At 40.7% G+C, this 18,572-nt stretch overlaps 1 protein-coding gene across 1 annotated transcript in view; it reads right to left on the reverse strand.

Moving 5' to 3' along the window:
- Window positions 1-18,572, reverse strand: part of ARHGEF4 (Rho guanine nucleotide exchange factor 4) — a 185,010-nt gene that overhangs the window by 124,082 nt on the left and 42,356 nt on the right. The window contains exon 2 of the mRNA XM_049802631.1: window positions 1,909-6,309. Within this exon, the coding sequence (XP_049658588.1) occupies window positions 1,909-6,309 (4,401 nt within the window). The remainder of the gene's footprint in view (window positions 1-1,908; window positions 6,310-18,572) is intronic.

The following is an 18,572-nucleotide window of genomic DNA, read 5'->3' on the forward strand; positions in this document are numbered from 1 at the left end:
GTCTATCTCATTGTCCTGGTTTTAGCTGGGATAGAGTTAATTGTTTTCCTAGTAGCTGGTATAGTGCTATGTTTTGGGTTCTGTATGAGAAGAATGTTGATAACACACCAATGTTTTCAGTTGTTGCTAAGCTGTGTTTAGACTAAGTCAAGGATTTTTCAGCTTCTCATGCCCAGCCAGCAAGAAGGCTGGAGGGGCACAAGAAGTTGGGAGGCGACACAGCCAGGACAGTTGACCCAAATTGGCCAAAGGGGTATTCCATACCATGTGACATCATGCGCAGTATATAAACTGGGGGGAATGGGGCTGGGAGGGATTGCCGCTCAGGAACTAACTGGGCGTCAGTAGGCGGGTGGTGAGCAATTGCATTATGCATTACTTGTATATTCCAATCCTTGTATTATTATTATTTTATTATTGCTATTATTATGATTATTAGTTTCTTCCTTTCTGTTCTATTAAACCGTTCTTATCTCAACCCACGAGTTTTACTTTTATTTTTCGTATTCTCTCCCCCATCCCACTGGGTAGAGGGGAGGGAGTGAGCGGCTGTGTGGTGCTTAGTTGCTGGCTGGGGTTAAACCATGACACTGGTGTTGCTACTAGTCCTGTCAGAAGAAGGAGGTGGGATTAAATGACCTCCCAAGGTCTGTTCCAACCACACTTTTTCTGTTTCTATACAAAATATATGGAGTTTCTATAAAAAAAAATTAGGAGAAAGGGTAGGCTAAGAGCTTTTTGGAGGGTATCTTAAAACTTCAATATAACCTGGATGCAAGAGACAAAAGGCAGTGGCAGCAGGTGCAAAAGCTGTGCAAGGGCTCATTTGAGTTGAACACAACTAGCCCTCAGCTGCAGAATTGATCAAGCTGTTTCCAGATTCATGAACTCTCTGAAAAATATCTTCTTGGGATATGTAGAATCTCATACCCTCTCTCAAGTGCCACTTTTGAAAATCTGCTCAACAAAATTATTTTGCCCCTTTCTTAATGTCAACACTCATCATCATCAATATTGAAAAAGTAGCATGATCAAGCCAGGTTCTCAGATCTCAGCTAACAGATCAATCTCAGTCACTCTGGTGGTTTGCACTTAGCCACTGAAAGAGATTCCTAAGGTCCCAGCTGCTTACAATTTGGGAAATCCTCTCTCGGATTAGAATCTACTGACAGGCGAAGTCTCTGCTTTTAAAGGCCTCAGCCAAACAAGAAATCCCTACTGAAGATACAATCTTTCCTGTGAGATCCAGCCTTTCACAAAGAAATTAATTTGTTACCAGGAGTAGAATACAACACAACGTCAAAAGGAGACCCTGAGTCCATAGGTGGTTTTCCGTTTGCTGTAGAAAAAGGCAGAAAGGGACTCCTAGTGGCAATCAAAGGGTAGTTACGGTGACTGTGAAAGACTCGTGGTACTTTGAAAGACAGCTCCTCGTTGTCTAAACAAAAAGATTTTATGTCTTAAAAAGTGACCGCTAGCAATAGGAATTGATTTCTATGTTGCCTTTCACTTTGAGAAACTTAATTACTATACACCAAGTTACAAGGCTCTATTCTGACTTGTCGTAAGAGAGTTAAGACCCAGCTAAAAACTAGAGTTGAAGACAGGGTGACATCTGTGTAATCTGTCTGAGCCCTATTATGCATTAACGCTGTGGTGATGACTTCATTCCTTTAGATTTTTGTGGTAAATCCTCCCTTAAAAAGTGCATCAATTCATATAGTCTTGAACAGGAACAGAGAGGTTAAGTAGTGCTACCTATCTTAGACAAAGAGGAATATTTATGCACCCATCTAATCAATGTGTTCATTAAGCTATTAAAGAGTTTCACTGGAATTCCTAAACCATATTAAACCAAAAGACTGTGCAAAACAAATCACCACCTGATCATTCCCAGACAAAACTCACCTCATCTCGGAGCATGTCACTAATGGAAGAAGCTGTGTTTAAGCTGATCTGGGATTGACTGCTTATGCCACTGTCATCCCTCTGGTATTCGTTGTCCAATGAGTGTACAGAAAGTAAGAGACTACCTCTGGGTTTCAATGTCTTTGGTCTCTCAGGAGCCTCTAAATTGCTTTCAACTGCAGAGCTGTTCCCAAGAGAGATCATCGAATTGGCACATATTCTTCCAGGATAGCGGAAGCTCTTGTGTTGAGAGGTGGATCGTGGACTCTGCGGTTTAGGACTCATGGGCCTACAAGGCATGTCTTTACCAGGAGAATCTGAGAGCTGGGGACATGATGGACTTGACTGACTAAATGGCAGCTGCAAGTCAGTGGGGCTAAATGGAGATTTCATCCAATATTCCTCTAGAGAAGTATTTAAACTGTTGCTTAGAACCTCCTGTTGTTCATCACAGTCTGAAGTCTGTGAGTATCTTATGCCCAAGTCATGGGACTGTATTCGTTTTCTCCACATACCTGCAGGTGAAGAGACATCAACAGGCTCCACAGAGGTGTCAAAATAGTTGGTGTCTGTTGAGGAGCCACTAGCTGTTTCTGTTTTAAAAAATGTGTGCCCATTGGAACTATCCTGTCGCTCTACTGACATTGTTCTCATTATGTGACTGCTAATTGCATTAAGACTCTCCTGTGTTGGTGATAAACTTGCTAAAACAGGCCTTTTTAGTCCATCTGCCTCCTTGCTTTTTAGAAAAGCTTTCCAGGTGCTCTGGCGAAGTTTGGCTTTCTCCTTTTCATTTTTCAGTGATACTCTTGAACTTTGCTCAGTATTTTCCTTTTCTGGAGATCTGGATTCAAATAAGCTTGAGAGGGATTTGTGTGCCAAGGCCAACCTTGTCCTGAACTTCTTACCTTCAGGGGTTTTGTTTCTTTTGTATTCATTTTCAGGGAAAGATTTTCTAATCCCAGAGTATTCCACAGGTTCACTGTCATTGTTTTCAGATGAACCTGAAACTTGTCGATCTGCATATTTGACAGTAGCCAGTGTGGGAGAAGTTGAATTTGTATCTACACATTCCATCAGTATCCGACCAGAGCCAGAAGCCTTCCTCAGGCTCATTCTGTTGAATAATCCTGCAGGTCTCTCATAGAATAAATCATCGTCATCAGAGTATTCAGAGGTGTAGCTTTCCTTCCTGTGGAAGGCTGAACCAGATGAGCAACTTTTGAAAGACTGTAAACTTTCAGTGTCTTCATCCTCTTTCCCAGCATCCAGTTCTTCCATCTTTGCCTTGCTGCCAAAGAAGCTGCTACTTCCCTGTTTTTCTGCTGTGGCGGGCTTAGTTTTCCGGAAAGATGTCATTTTTGAGAATACTAAAAACCTGGAAGCTTTCCCACTGTTCCCATTCTTTGTTGGCTTTTGCACAGCTTTATGGAGACTGCTGTTACTTCCCAGGATGTGGAAAGAGTTCTCATCCATTTCCTCGCTGTTAGTGCTGCAGGTACTTATATTATCTAGGCCCAGCATGCAAGCATTATGGGTCTCCCTTTTCACAGAATAGTTAAAGACATCAGACACATCTAGATTCAGTGTCCCATCTTTGCTAGGGTTAGCTGTGTCTTTTGCAGGAGAGCCCTCCTTTCCTTCACTAGGAGAAGGTTCTTCACAAATACCTATTTGTTCCTTTGCACTATTACAGCCTTCACTTCCTTGCCTGCCTACTGCTTGTTCAGAAATGATGCTGGGCCCTTGAAGGGCAACATCAGCACCATCTCCCTGACACAAACTGCTTACACTGCATGTTTCCAGTGTTACTGCACTAGTTTTATATAAGTCTTCCTCTCTGCCTTGATGTGCTTTGAATTCTTCTTCCTTAGACACCTGGTCATCTCCTGTTTCAGTCCATGACTTTCTGAACTGTTCTGCCTCTAATTCAAAACCAGTCTTTGTTCTGCAGGGCTCTCTCTCAGAGAGTGCTTCTTCACATTGATCTGCCTGACTTTCCGCAATAAGTATATCATTGCCCAGTGGTACAGTAACACTCCTGTGTTCCACTTTTGCACTTGTTACTGAGGAATTACTACAAGTGAACCCTAAGGATGAAACAGCATCTGTTTTCTCTCTTTTCTCTTGTGAAACTTCTAGTTTTTCTTCAGCTGTATCCGTACCAGCGAGTACCTCTGCACTACCAGGAATGGGGTAAGTGGCCACAATTTGTTCTTCACAGCTACAGCTTTCACTCAGAACTCCCTCTGGCTCATCATGAGCTTTGCTGACAGTATGAGGAGACATCAAATCCTTGCTCACTACATTTCTCAATGTTCCAGTTACCACTTCAGCAGGAAGGTTATCTTTCAGTGTCTTGGACTGTAATGCTTTCTGCTCTACAGATACTATAATTAGGGCAGGCTTTAACTCTGGAAGAGTCATTAGGTGCCTTCTCTGGTTTATATAATCTGATCTGGGAGTCATTTCAACAGCAATGACACTGTCTTTATCCTTTCTTTTATGAGCAGGATGTTCATTTGTTACTAGATCAGAGTGACTCCTTAAGGCACCAGTTTTACAACTTGTATTTTGCCGCATTGACTCTTTGTGCTCTGTCCCAGTGTTACTGCCACCTGGTTGCAATGTGGTTTCCAGGACTTCACAACAGAAGTCAAGGTTAGAAGAATCACCTACCCATCTTTCCCCTACCATGATCTCCATGCCTGACAGTTCAGATTCAAGGTCATTCTCCTTCAAACTTTTCTGCTGTATTCTACCAGTGGAAACACAGTTTACAGAACAATCACAATCTCTATTTTCCACAACAGCAGGAAAACCTATGTGACAAGCTGCTAGGTTCTCAGTGTCACCAATGCTAGATTCAACATCAATATCACAAGGGAATTTGTCTGCTTCCAGATCTCTTTCAGCTTTGTACTTGTCACTTTTTATAAGTTCTTCAGCATTTATGATCACTGGCTCACAGTCCAGGGCAGATGAAGTCTCCTTTTGTTTCAGATTACACTCACAAGCATCAATCTGTGTAGAAGATAAGCTATGAGCACATGTACCTACTGATTCTGAGCTAAGGCCACATGTGTCTGATTTAGAGTGCAAATAATAATCAATGCACTGGGGAGAGCCTGCTGGTTGAGAAAGCTGACACTTATTTGAGTCTATGTCAGTATTATGAAGAGATCTTTTTATGCCAAATTTTCCATCTACTTTTATTGCCTTTTCAGGGCTTAAAGGTACCCTTCCTAAGTTTTTCCAAGTGTATTCAAAACCCAGCCCTTGAAGATGTATTCTGGAACATGACCATCTAAATTTGTCTGCCAGATGAATACAGTTCCCCACATATTCTGTCTTGCTTTGAGCACTGATATTTTCAGGTACACTGTGCCATGTTTTACTTTCAGTAATCTCTGACCCTGTGAGTGGTGGCTGAGATTTTGGTTTGAAGCAACTCTGGTAAAAGAATGAATCTGATGTCAACATGGTCTCTGTACTTCCATGTTTTATTCTTTTACCTGTAGTTTCCTCACTATCAACTGAGTTCCTCCTGCTGCATTTTATATTGGACATAGATTCTAATTCACACGTATAGTCAGATGTCTCAGTGTAACTTTTACGGTTAGGTCCATTTGTTTCAAAATGAAGATTAGGCAAACTACAGCTTGATGCTGCATCTGACCGGAAAGAAGATTGCTGTACCTCAGGAAAAATCAAACAATTTTCTGAGTTTGCTTTGAAACAAGCAATGCTTAATACTGCAGGATGTTCCTTCTGTCTTGTAACATCATCTTCTGTAGGTATTGAGTTGGTACAGGACTGCACTTCACTGCTTTCAAACTCTGCTTTATCTTGCAATACTGCTACAAACTTCCTATTTGTCTGTGATATAATGCCCTCTTCACTGACTTGGTTCTCTGTGTTGGAAATATCACCAGTTAATGTTAGCTCTTCATCACCTAATTCTTCACCTTCTGACCTTGCAGATTGTATGCAAAATTCAGTTTTGCTTGGTGCTGCTTTTATTTTGGAGGATACTTCTAACCACACCTGCTGGGTAAATTCTGGTTGACTTGAGCACTTAAGTTCATGGAGGGTTGTTTCTGCCTTTGCTTTAGGAATACCACAGCACAGATTTTCTTTTTCAGTAAAAAGGCAGTTTGAATCCAAGCAAGTTTCCCCAGTTACATCACTGGAAACAGATTCTGTGTCTGATGCACTCTCATAAGGCTCAGTTTTTACATCTGAAAAAGATCCACTCTGATGTGACAGGGTCTCAAAATAATCTTCATCTGTTTCTTGGCTGGATCCACGTATCTCCAGCTCTATTGTGCTTGGGGTAGAAGAACTCAGATCATCTTCAAACTCTCCTTCACTGATGTAGTTTTCAACCGGCTCTGGGGTCTACGAATAAACAGAAAAGAATGATTTAGCAGTGATTTCCCACAGCAGCAGAGTAGCATGAACTATTATTAGAAAAGGGACTTAGGAACACAATTCATTTAATAAACACTGATGTCTTTGGAAGTTATACTTGTTATTTTACTTATTGATGGATCTGAGGTCTTTCTAGTTCTTACTTTTTGGTTTTCTTAATTAATTTTTTTTAAAAAATTTAATATGTAATTATGCAGAGGCCAAAATTTGAGTTTGGCCATATCTTTCATAGCCCAATACCAAGACACTTTTCACATTTGATTAAGTCAAATGGAAATCATCCCTTGCCAGTAGATCTAAAAACTCTAATGAATCCATCTCCAAATCTGAAGTGGAGGTTTATGTGATAAACCTGAACTGTAATTGTTACTGTCCAAATTACAGAAATGTGACATAAATATATGTAGAACAGTTTTGCACTTGAATAACTGGGTACTTGAACCAAAAAGCTTGAACCAAAGGTGAAAGAAGTCTTTAATCTCATTTTCCAGAAGGCTTATACCAGGAGCACTACATATATCAGTTATCAGAGCACTTCCAAATCAGTGGCTGCGAGCAGAAAGATCAAAACCACACTGTCAATATTAGGAAATGTCTTTGCCCCAGACAGCTACCCTGGGAGAGTCTCAGTCTTCTTTTCTTTAACCATCAGAAAGAGGTCTGGATACTTCTCAAGTTTAAAGTAGAAAATATAATCACTGCAAGCTTTCCTGAGGTAAAAATAGTACTTGCCATCTGTCAGCTTCAGGTCCAGCTATTGTCAAAAGTTCTATAAATGTACCCAACAAAGATATTTAGCTAATTCCAGCCTCGGTCCATTAATATCTAGAATAAGAAACTATATAAATATAAATGGCAGCCTTTAATCCTAATGCTGGACGCCTCTTTAACCAGGTTTTGATAACAGTCATCACAAGAATGATCAGCACATTTCAAAATCTGAAAACTAAGATAATAAACAATGTCAGACATTTCTCAAAAAAATCAAACCCACAAGTGAATGGCAGCCATCAAACTAGAACACAAGGTCCCTTGGCCTGAGCTGCATGTTACCTTTACCAGGGTGCTTTGTCACAGAGGAAATATGAGTCCTCATATAGGAAGCCAAATTCCAAATCACATCAGAGGCTATGTCACAGAGTTTCTGATTCTAGGCTCCAAAACATAGAGGGTAAATCAGAAAAAGGAAGGCACTAGGGTTATTTCCAAAAGGAAGCCTCTATAAGTAGATTGGTATTTTCTCTTGACAGAAGGAAAATACAAATTGAATGGAAGAGATGGGGAGGGAGGATTCAGTGCTTCAAACCAAGTCCAAAATCACTTTCACACCATTAAACCTGACCAAATTGCACTGTAATGGCAACACGAGTCACATAAGCAACAGAGCAACATGTCCTTTACTGTCTGCAATCAGTGATACATGTAATCGAGGTCCATTAGTAATGTCAAATTCCACTATCATGAGGACAAAAATGACCAGCATTAAAGCAGCACAGACCAACGTTTCACATAATGACTGAGCAGCATAAACTGTGAGCAGTTGGCTCACACAGCAGTGAGTACAGCAGCAGCTGTTCAGCAGTAACAGTACTGCCTCTTCAACAGCATTCTGAACTCAAATTTACAGATGGCAGTAAACTAAGATAAAAATTGTTCAGACAAGTAGGAACAAAGTAATGAAGATGCCCAACTGTCCCCAAGGATAATTATGAATGAAATTAAAAAAAAAAAAATTAGGGCAGAGATCCCTTACAGTCCATTTATCATTCCAAACATAGTTATGTCAGGATATTCGTACTGTGACCCCTTCCAAATTACTTATTTTTAAGGTGTATTATACAAAATTATGCAATTAAAGCAGAAACAGAGGCCCCACAATTGCCTCCATACCTTGTGGAAAATAAGGAAGCAAATTCTAGGTATGAAGGGCACCAATTAATGTCAACCAGCATTCCTGGACCAGGCCCAGGACTGAACACATGCCCCCAGTGCTGCTAAGGGGAAGAACCAGCATCAGGATCAGGCTGGTGGGGCTTACTCTACCAGATGTACCCTGGGATGGAGTTCCCCTGAGGAGGCAGAGAACATAGAAGCTTCAGTTCCTGCTCTGTCTATCAAAGCCCTCTGCCTAAAAGACAAGAGAGGCCTAGAGCTGATCTCTAGTAAACCTGAAATTCATGAGCTCACTGGACTTCCCATAGTGACCAGGGAAGAAATCCTAACAGGGCAAACAACATGCAGATGGTGCCATTTTTACCTTCTTCTATGGGTCTTTGAATTCTCAGTGCCACCAGGAGGCCAGGCTTTTGCTCTGACCACCTGTCATATGTAGTTTAATTTCCTCCCAACCTATAGCATGTATATTTTGTTAGGATTTGAGGACTACTACTCTTTGGTTTTTATTGGTTTTTTTTTTCTGTAAAAATTGAGCCTAAAGGACTCAGTCAGAGCAGAGAGAGGGAAGTTTACAATGGGCAGGTCCTTTGATGTAGCCCTGTCTTCCCAACACGGACAATCACAGGCTTGAGAACTGAGTAGACACGTAAAAGTGATCCTCAACTATGCTGCTGATTAGACAACAGTCCTCCTGTCTTTAATTCCCATGAGATTACACTGAGAACTTCAAAAGTCAAATTATGGCTCCTTCCTGGGAAGGGTGGTTGAGAAACCCTCAGCACTCATGGACAGAGTTGTGTGTTTATACATCTCTTCAATCTCAAAACAGATAAAAAGTTGGAAGGCAAGAGCCTGGAATAACTATGAAAGAAACAACTTCTAAAATAAGGCTTTTGCACTTGACAGACAATAGACAAATCATAGCAAAGCTCCCCCTGCCTGCTTTTCTCTTGCATTTCTTTCACTGTCTCTGAAACGTGCTAAGAAATAGGATGAAATTGAAGTTACTGGTCTGTCTTGCTATCATTGGATGCAGCCATATATGATCATGTCAACCTAAAGTCACCGGAAAGATATAACTTGTGACTTTGATGTGCGAAGACTGCTGTCTCCATAACATATGATACCTTCCATGCAAGTTGCCCTCTAACCGAGGACTGACAATGCTCATATGTGATATCTGCTACCATGGGCCCAGCCACTCCTGTCCTGTGAAAATTTTTTAGTCGGTGGGGAAGTCATGTATCATTTTGTCTCTGGATCAGGTTCTATATTTGCATAATTTTCTCATACTTACAATATTATATTGCAATAATTGTGAGCTTCTCAGATATTGTATTTCCCTAATTTTCTCTGCCTAACAATTGGTAGGATAGGTTAAACAGACAATTGTATTACTTCAACTAGTCTTTTAGTGAAGGATTTTATTCTTAAATCTCACAATCACAAAAAAAGACTCTGACCATTTATATGGTCTTTGCTTTTACTTTTAATACAAGTTCCCTAAGCAAGCCCAACCTGCATTCCCACTAACTTGCACCTTACCCTAGTTACTACCTCATTGCCAGCTCAGGAAATATCAGCACAGTTTTTCCCTGAACTCAAGACAACATAAAAGCATTTTCAGTTGATATTTCAAAAGATTCAGACAACTGTTTTCTCCATAGGTGAAGGTAACAACAGCTCTTGAGTTGGTATTAATATAGATGTCATAAATCTCCCTTTACACCTAGTTTGATTGAAAGGCACAGGCCAGTGTCTTTGACTCGCAATGTGATGAGAATAAAAATGCAGTTTCCATTAATACAGGTGAGAGGAAGCCAGCTGTCCTCTCTGCTCAGTGGGCCTCAGCCCTGTTCATCAAGTGCAGAAAATGTGCAATTCCCAGAGGAGGCATGAGGGCATCATTTACAAAAGGTCTTATCCTGCAGAGTGCTGTATGCTCTCAACTCCTGCTGATGCAATTATAGGTGAGCTCAGGGCACTCGGGATTTGGCTGTGCTTACTTCAGTACTCTGTGTTTGGGTTATCTACATGCTCTCTCCATTACTGTCTTTGAGAAAGGCAACACTAATACAGCCACTTAAAAAGAGGGAGGAGAGAGAAAGATAGACAAAACTAGTGTATGAAACTGGCCACTTGAATGGCAATGTAGGATTGTTAATGCAGCTGCTTCAGACTTCAGCTGTAATGTCATCTAGCGTTACTTGCATTGGTTTAACTTGTGTCCTAGATATTTAAGTAATAAACTGAATAGAATTACTGAAAAGACTGTGAGTCTCTGCAACTCCTCCTTGGCTTCCCAGGGATAGTGACTGGGTATGAAATTCTTAAATCCTCATGATAGCTAAACAGTAAATATTTGAGGCACTCTAACATGGTAGCATGAAACTCATCCATCCTCTGTGTAATGAGAGCTGTGAAAAGCTGAGCTTTTTCTACATCTAAGTAGGGACTTAGGTGGTCTACACAGGTTTGAAAAATGCTGGTCACGGAACTGTTATAGTGATTGTGGATATCCTGAACTGAGGGCACAGAGTAAAAACCAAAGGTATGTTCAGTCACAGGACAGAAACAGCATTTGAAATACCCAGCTTCTCCTTCTGTGCCTTTGATATACCTCTGCTCCAAAAGGGACAGCCTTGGAGCAAGAGAGTCCAGCCTCAAGGTCCTAGTAAGCCTTGGTCTCTCTAATTGGGCTGGCAAAGGTTTCCTAAGTAATGGTACTTCTAGAAACTTGGGTGTTTGCCAGGTTGGAAATGCCTGGGAAGGTCTAAGACCATCAAGTCTTTCCAGAACAGTAACAGAAATGGCTTTTCATAAACTAAATTATTTTCTTGTATTTAAGGCAAACACAGCACAAGAAGTGTGTGTTCCCTTCACAAGAAGTTCTGTCACAGAGTTCAAAAGTCGTTCATGGCAACCACGGACCACAGCTGCCACCCCAGTGAACCAGTCACACTACCTCAGTCACCACAGAGCTATAAAGAAAAAGGCCTTCAAACACATTTGTGAAAAAGATGCAGACAGAATTAATGGTTTCAATTTACTTACTCTCTTCCATACTTAAAAAAATGCAAAGCATGTCCAGAAATCCTTAAAGCAAATTGGATGCCAGTCAGAGGTCAGATTATACATGGTATAAAGAGTCACAGGCCTAGCCCAGGGGAACTTTGTGTGGCAAATGAATTTGCATGTGAAGTTTTATTCTCTGAAGGGAAAACATAAAATTCTTTGGGAAAGCCCTCCCACATGCCCAGAGTTGTGGGCTTCAGGGTTTGCATAATACAGAAGCACAGAGCTTGGGAAAGGCTCTTAAATTAATCGTGACACAACTCCTCAAAAAAGCTACCATTGGGAAAGGACTTCAGACAGGAGGTGACAGTGTAGGATCCAGAGCAGTAGCTGCAACCTACCCAGAATCCCTCTGCACTGATCTACTGGGGCTTGAAAAATGACCCAGCAGAGATTCAGATTAGAAACTATAAAGAAAATGTTACGTAGGATAGCCACATAATGTGCCTAAGGCCTCAAATTATCTTCCTGATCAAATCCAGCTATCCAAGCCCTTTTCTTGAATTGCCTTCATCATGAATAATGGAAATATGGGAATGAAAAAGGAAAAGAGGGCACACTGGCAAAACCTTCAGTTTCTACTACTTCTTTGTAAAAACAAACCTTATTACACTTAATGAGTAAGAAGTACATTTAAAGACATTAACTTCAGATAGAACTTTGGTTTCTCATTCAGCAGAAAAACACTTTTTCTAAACTGCCTGTCACTTCAATGGATATTATAGGTGCTACAAATGTTTATAAAGAGCAGAACAGTATGATTAAGAGCAGATGCAGCACTGCACCTTGATAAGGATTGCTGAGAAGTGATGCTGTTGTGAGCAGTGGTTCTGAACCTTCAGACTGATTCTGCTCTGTGCACCAATGGCAGTTCCACAGGAACTCTGAAAGACACTAGAAATTAAACCCTCCACAGGTAGTGAGGAAAGTGCTCTATAACCACTGAATGATGACATTTTACTTGCAAAACATACTCAGTTTTTGATGCAGGACACAAACATTTGCATCTTAACTGCACAAGAGGAAACAAAATTCACAGATGGATGAGAAAAGCAGAACTTCCCCAGGAGGTTCTTGCTTCAGTCAGTGCGGATATGTACAGGCATCCAAAAGTAACTTTGGCACTAAGTTTTTTAGCAGTTTGGTGACACAGTTGTTTCATTAATCATCTATACACAGCAACAGCACTATTGGCAAGCCACTCCATCCTTAAGCTGTAACATTTTTATATACAGAACCATTCATATATGAAGTCACTAAAACAACATATCTCCCTTTTCCACAAGAGATGGATGGGCTTTTTTTTGTTCCTAAACAGTGTAGTTACTTTTTGCTGAAAAAGATCTCAAAGCCAGTTCTGTTGATTTGTGAGAACTTGCACTACACTAACAACTAGTGGCATGAGGAAACAATGCACAGACATCCTCTGCATAAGTGTCTTGCTCTAGTTGTAATTAGTGCCTTCATTAGAAAGCCTCCAAATGGTTAAGCAATTCCAATATCAGCAGAACTGCATGAGCAATTGCATAAGGCTCTGCCAGCTACCATCACTTGAGGTGGTAGTGCCAGGTGAAGGCAAGAGGGAGAAGGGGTTGAAGCCAATGGCAAAACAATACACAGAATCAGTGAAGTATCTAAACGTCATAACAGCATCATAACTGCCAAAAACTCAGTGTGTCTCCCCATTCTGCCAGCTTGAGTGACCATGTTCTGCTTCTGTTCAGTGAGTGCCTTGACATTACAGTGCAATAACCTGGCCCCAGAGGTAAATCTGGGCCTCCACCATTATGTTGTCTTATGACACTTGATAAGTACAGGACTGCATCAGCAGAAAAATGCCACAAGCAGGGGGCCTGCTGCACTCCACATAGCTTCTCTGATTCCTTTCAACAAGCCAATTCCAACAGGAAAACACTTTTATAGCCCAAAGCCAAAAACATTATCTCCCTCCTTTGACATTAACACTCCTACTACCACATACAGCTTAGCAGAAATGTTGGCCAAGGTAAAACATGTTGGCCAAGGTGTAGTAGTTTCTAGTAACAGTGCGTAATCTGGGTGCCATCTACAGGTTGCGATGACGTACCTGGTCAGACTCAGCTTGCACAGAGAAATACATACTCCTTTAATAAATACAAGCTGCATTCCATTGTCTTACTGTGCTGCAGGTCAAGCGTCTCACCAACAAATTCCTCAGTACTGCTTTAGCTCCAGCCAGATAAGGACTGCCCAGCAGGTGAAGATGGCAGGCAGTGAAGTAGCGTAAAGATTTATTGTGTTAAGTAGAGGACAAATATGCAAGATATGTAACTTGTACAATATGATTGCACAAAACTGAAAAGTTCATGGATCTCTGTGTCTTGTATTTGTGGTTTATTTCTTCCATTAAGTTTTACAAACTGCAGTTTGCAGCAGAAATACATTTTTATTAATGCAGCAGTATCAGGCACAACTATTATGAAAATATTTGTAGATTTATTCTCACAAGTACATTAAAAACTGACAGCTTATTTGTAACAAAAGGAATCCTACATGTTAGCCAAGGCACTATGTAAGTTCACTCCTGAAATGTAAAGTTTAAACTGTATCAATAATTAAAATTGTTACTGTTCTGAAATATTAAAAAATCATTTTTTGGTCAACACAAGAATATAATATGTCAAATAAAATTTGGAACATGAACAGCTAAAATTCAGACTCAAGCAACTTCCCTACTCTTTAAAACTACCAGCATTCATTGCATTGCAATACTCCCTCTAGTGGCAAATTTAAAAGGGAATATATTGCTTCATTGTACTCCTGCCTTCAACACATGGAAAGCTACATTGTTACATTTCTGATTATGTTTTCATGAAAACAGGAATATATTTTGCTTGCCTCATAATACCAAGTAAATACTCTTCCTCACTCCCTCACACCCTTCCTCTATTTTTTGTTTACAGAGAAAAGCTCAGGGCTGCCTCAGAACAAAAAAATCCAAAATTACTGTGTTCATGTTGAAGATACAGTGTAAAGACATGAGCAGGTAACATCACTGTTCCCATGAAACAGGGGACTAAGCCACAGTGAAAACACTTTTTGTGCTAAAATGGAAATTCAGCTTGCTTGGCCACAGGGAAGCTCTTGCCTCAGAGTTATGGAGGCAAATGTACAACCGCTTCTGTCTAAATGTTACCACTAATCTTTCTCTAAGGCAGATGCACTTACATGAGGTTGAAGCTGTCTGGCAGAAGCAACATTCAGCTCTGCACAGACCAAAAATTCTACCCAGAAACTATGTGAGTCCTCCTTCAAAGACAGGGCCCATGCTGAGTTCTTGTGCTATGCAGCTAGATGGCTTCAAGTACTAATATCCTTCTACCAGTGGAAGTATACACTTAGAAGATCATTTTGGTCTGCTACTCTCTGCTAAATGAACACAGCACTTACGGTTTGTTTCCCTTCACGGTGTTTAAGGACATGCTTGAACACTTTGCTTAGTGGAAACCTTTAGGATTCCTGGTGAAAGAAATGGAGACTTCCGCTCTAGAAGACCAGGCAGAGGGTGCTGTGGTCATTTGTCCTTCCACTGTAAACCTGCTGCAATCACTTTTTTGTGAGTATGCTTTAGCACAGACATATTAACTTTTTTTAAACTCAATTCTTTTTTTCAGAATCCATTTTGTTTTCCTGAGTGCCATTGCGAAATTATAGAAAGAATGCTGAAGTGGAGGAATAGAAAGACAGCAAATACTTTAAAGACAGGGCAAACTCCTCTGAAGAAAGCTATTGGAAAAAACACTCCATTAAAGACAAAAAGTGGTCCAAGAAATCCTAAGTGTATGTGTGCATATGTAGCCACAAGATATCAAGTGATGTTCCCTCAGTGATCAGAAATTCAATGTTCAATAGTGGGACTGCAATGAAGTAGGAAGTCAAGTGCAAAGTCATGAGGTATATGACTTGTTTGTCTTACAATGTAATCACTCAGCCCATTTTTAGAACCATAGGCTTTCTTCGTTTAATCAAGAAAATAAGTCTGCAGACAGTTATAATTCAGACTGTTAATTAAAAGAGCACTTTGAAGGAAAGGGCCTATATGAAGCCTGGGAGACACAAGGCACAGAATCCTGCCTTTCTTGACCTACTCCTACCATCACTGGAAACATCATCCCAAATTGCCAAATACACTCAGCCACTACATCTCCCTCTTGATTATGTTGTTTGCTTTTGAACTAATATTTCTGTGGTTATGCTGCTCCTTTTTATCAGCCCTGTTGCAATATTATTACACCAAACACCTCTGGCACATCATAAGCTAAGTTCCTAGATGCTACAAAGCCCATGACCTAATTGTGATAAGTGCTGGATAAACATGGTGAGAGTGTCTGCCCCATAGTGTTTATAGTCTAATTATGTAATATAAAGGGAAGAAAACAGGGAGAGGGAGGAAGTACTATCTTCATTTTACAGATTCAGAGTAAATGACTCAAGTCATACCAGAGCATCTGCAGCAGAGCCAGTAATTCAACCATTTCAGACCCTGCTCATTATTTTTATCTTTTCATTTCTCTGTTGAGTAGCCTCTCTGAGGGTTGAGGTCTCCTTACACAGCCTACTATGTAAACAGAGGGGAAAACCTCAAGGGCAGTAAGGAAAGCAGCATGTCTAAAAGGTATGTGTAAACATCAGCTGAGGACTCACAGGGCTGACAGTGCAGAAATGCACCTAACACATTTGTAGACTCTTTCTTACTGCGTTTTAAGGAGGGATGGCCTCCCGGAGAAGGCAGAAGTGAGACTGGCACCAAGGAGAAGAAAATAAGTAGGAAGAAAAAACAAGTATGGAGGAAAAGGATAGTACTGTATTTCGCATCGCTGGGATGAGTTTAACGGGGCTCCATGGGACGCTCAGTTAAACATGCACCTCTATCACAAGATATGAATAATAAAAGCATTAGTCTTTCATATGTCTCAGTCTGACTTGCCATTACTAACTGCATGTTCTTGATAGCTTTAAGTAAGAGCTTTGCTAACAAAGTCAGCCTGGCCTTTGATGGTCAGACAAGTTTTTTTCCTCCTTTTCTTGTCATTGCCCTACATTTTCAGGTTACCTCCTGGCCCATATCACTCCATATGCATAAAATACATGAGGACTTCCCCTCCCCAACTGCCCCTACTGACCTTTAGTATTTGCTTCTTACACAGTTGCCCTGAAGCGTATAACCTGGCCTCTGGACTCTTGCTAATGTTACACAAACAGAAACTCAGTTGACAGGCTCTGCAGCCAAAGGCAGCTCTCACAAGCAGACTGCATCAGATCTGGAGTCAGCAGTAAAACGAGGAACATGGGAAAGATGATTTTCAGACATGGAACAAGGACAGGCTAGGTCTTGCTCACAAGTTCAGGAAGTTAATTGAATCCAGCACAACTTTGCATCCTCACACCTTGAGTTTAGCCTAGCTGGGTGACGTGAGATATTCCAGTGCCAGCGATCTGCTTACTCCTTTCCTCCTCTCTCTACAGTGGTTGAGAAATCTTCTCAATGAGCTTTCAAAAGCAGAAGAAATCAAATAACATGCCAATTTGTATAAAATAATAACTTCCAAGAAAAACTTATCTAGCAATGGTCTTGCAGAGCATGGATTCGGCTGTGTGAAGTTGTGCCATTTGCAAAGACCTTTTTTGCTCACTGTTTCCACTTCCCTTCCCACATAATAGAAAGTTAGGGCTTAGGAAGTGACTCAGGTGCTTTTTTTGGTGTAGCTACTCAGTATCCAGCTTAATGCCTTACTTCTCCTTTGACCCTGGATACCTGATTTCACCTATGTTCCTCCTCTGTAAAACAATGGTAACACCTCCCGACCCCAGAGCTGCACTATAAATACAAGATTAAAGGACTAGGCACAGGGGAATGAAATCTCCTGACTCATGAGATGAATTGAGGTCACATAAGCCCTACCTTTTATTTCAAGATCCACAAGGTTTGTATGAATCTGTGACCGAAATGCCCTCTTCCCTCTCTGATATCTTGCCCATTCTCAGGAACCTTTTATCCCAGTGATGACTTCATTTGACGTCACTTGATTTGATTTAGATTAGATATATTGACTCACTACATAGGTGAGTTAGTATAACTACTAACTGTGCTTTTACCACAAGACTCCTGCCTCATTCATGTAAATGGCTTCCAGGGATTTTCTTACACTCCCAACAGTACACATGGCTAAAACAATAGATACAGTAGTTACAGTGGCATGGGGAACCTGAGCTTTGTACAGGTAAGGCCTCAGGTGGAACCTTCAAGAAAGCATGATGTGTATCCTACATTGTGATACATGGAGCAAGTGGCAATAGTCAAACAAAGAAGAATGATCTAGGACGAATAAGCTATGAGGAAAGATTGAAAGTACAGTGTGTAGTCTAGAGAGAGAATACAATGCGAAAACAGTCTTTAACTATCCATACAAGGTAGTAATCTTCTCTCCAAATGTATGACAGATAAAACAAGACTTAAGGGATTTAAGTTGCAGCAGAGAAGACTGAAGTTAGAGAAAATCAATAAACCACCAACAGTATGGATAATGAAAAACTGGGATGGATTGCCTAGGGGATAGCATGGAGTCACCATCACTTTCTGTCTTTAAGTACAGATTAGATATATATCTGACAGGAATGACACAGGTAGAGCTGATCTCCAGTGCAAGAACAGATGAGAATACCTTTTTTGGCTCCTTGTAGCCCTCTGATTCAGTAATTATTAACTTGCAGATGCTCATTCAGTTATTTTACTGCAATACACAGACCCAGGACAATATGCCATTCTAACAGGTGACACAGAAGAGCAGTCATAAGCAAAGAACTACTGTAGCGATCCAGATCTACAAGCCACCTGTGTCGATCTCTGCAACTACAGGCAACCACATATTAGGTGCAGAGTTCAGAAAGGGCCCAAGAATGTCCACTGAAGAGATGAGAGGTCTAGAAAGTGTGACATACAAGAAAAGACTGAAAGAACCAGACCCATTGCTTATCCTAGAAAAGACCTCACACTGCAAAATGGCAAGTACCACCCAGTCCTTATAATTTAAGGTTTTTATTTCAAGCTTCAAAACTGCAATATGATGAAGAAGACAGCAAAAGGGACAGAAGTTGTCCATATCCTAGGTCCTTTGGCACAATCCATCTAGGCACATCTGCCCTACAATCTGAGTTGTGCCTCTATCTCACAAATAAAAAAATGGATAGTATGGTGAAGATTCTTCCACTGGCAGAAAGCA

This window comes from Accipiter gentilis, chromosome 6 (assembly GCF_929443795.1).
Source record: "Accipiter gentilis chromosome 6, bAccGen1.1, whole genome shotgun sequence".
Lineage (NCBI taxonomy): Eukaryota > Metazoa > Chordata > Aves > Accipitriformes > Accipitridae > Astur > Astur gentilis.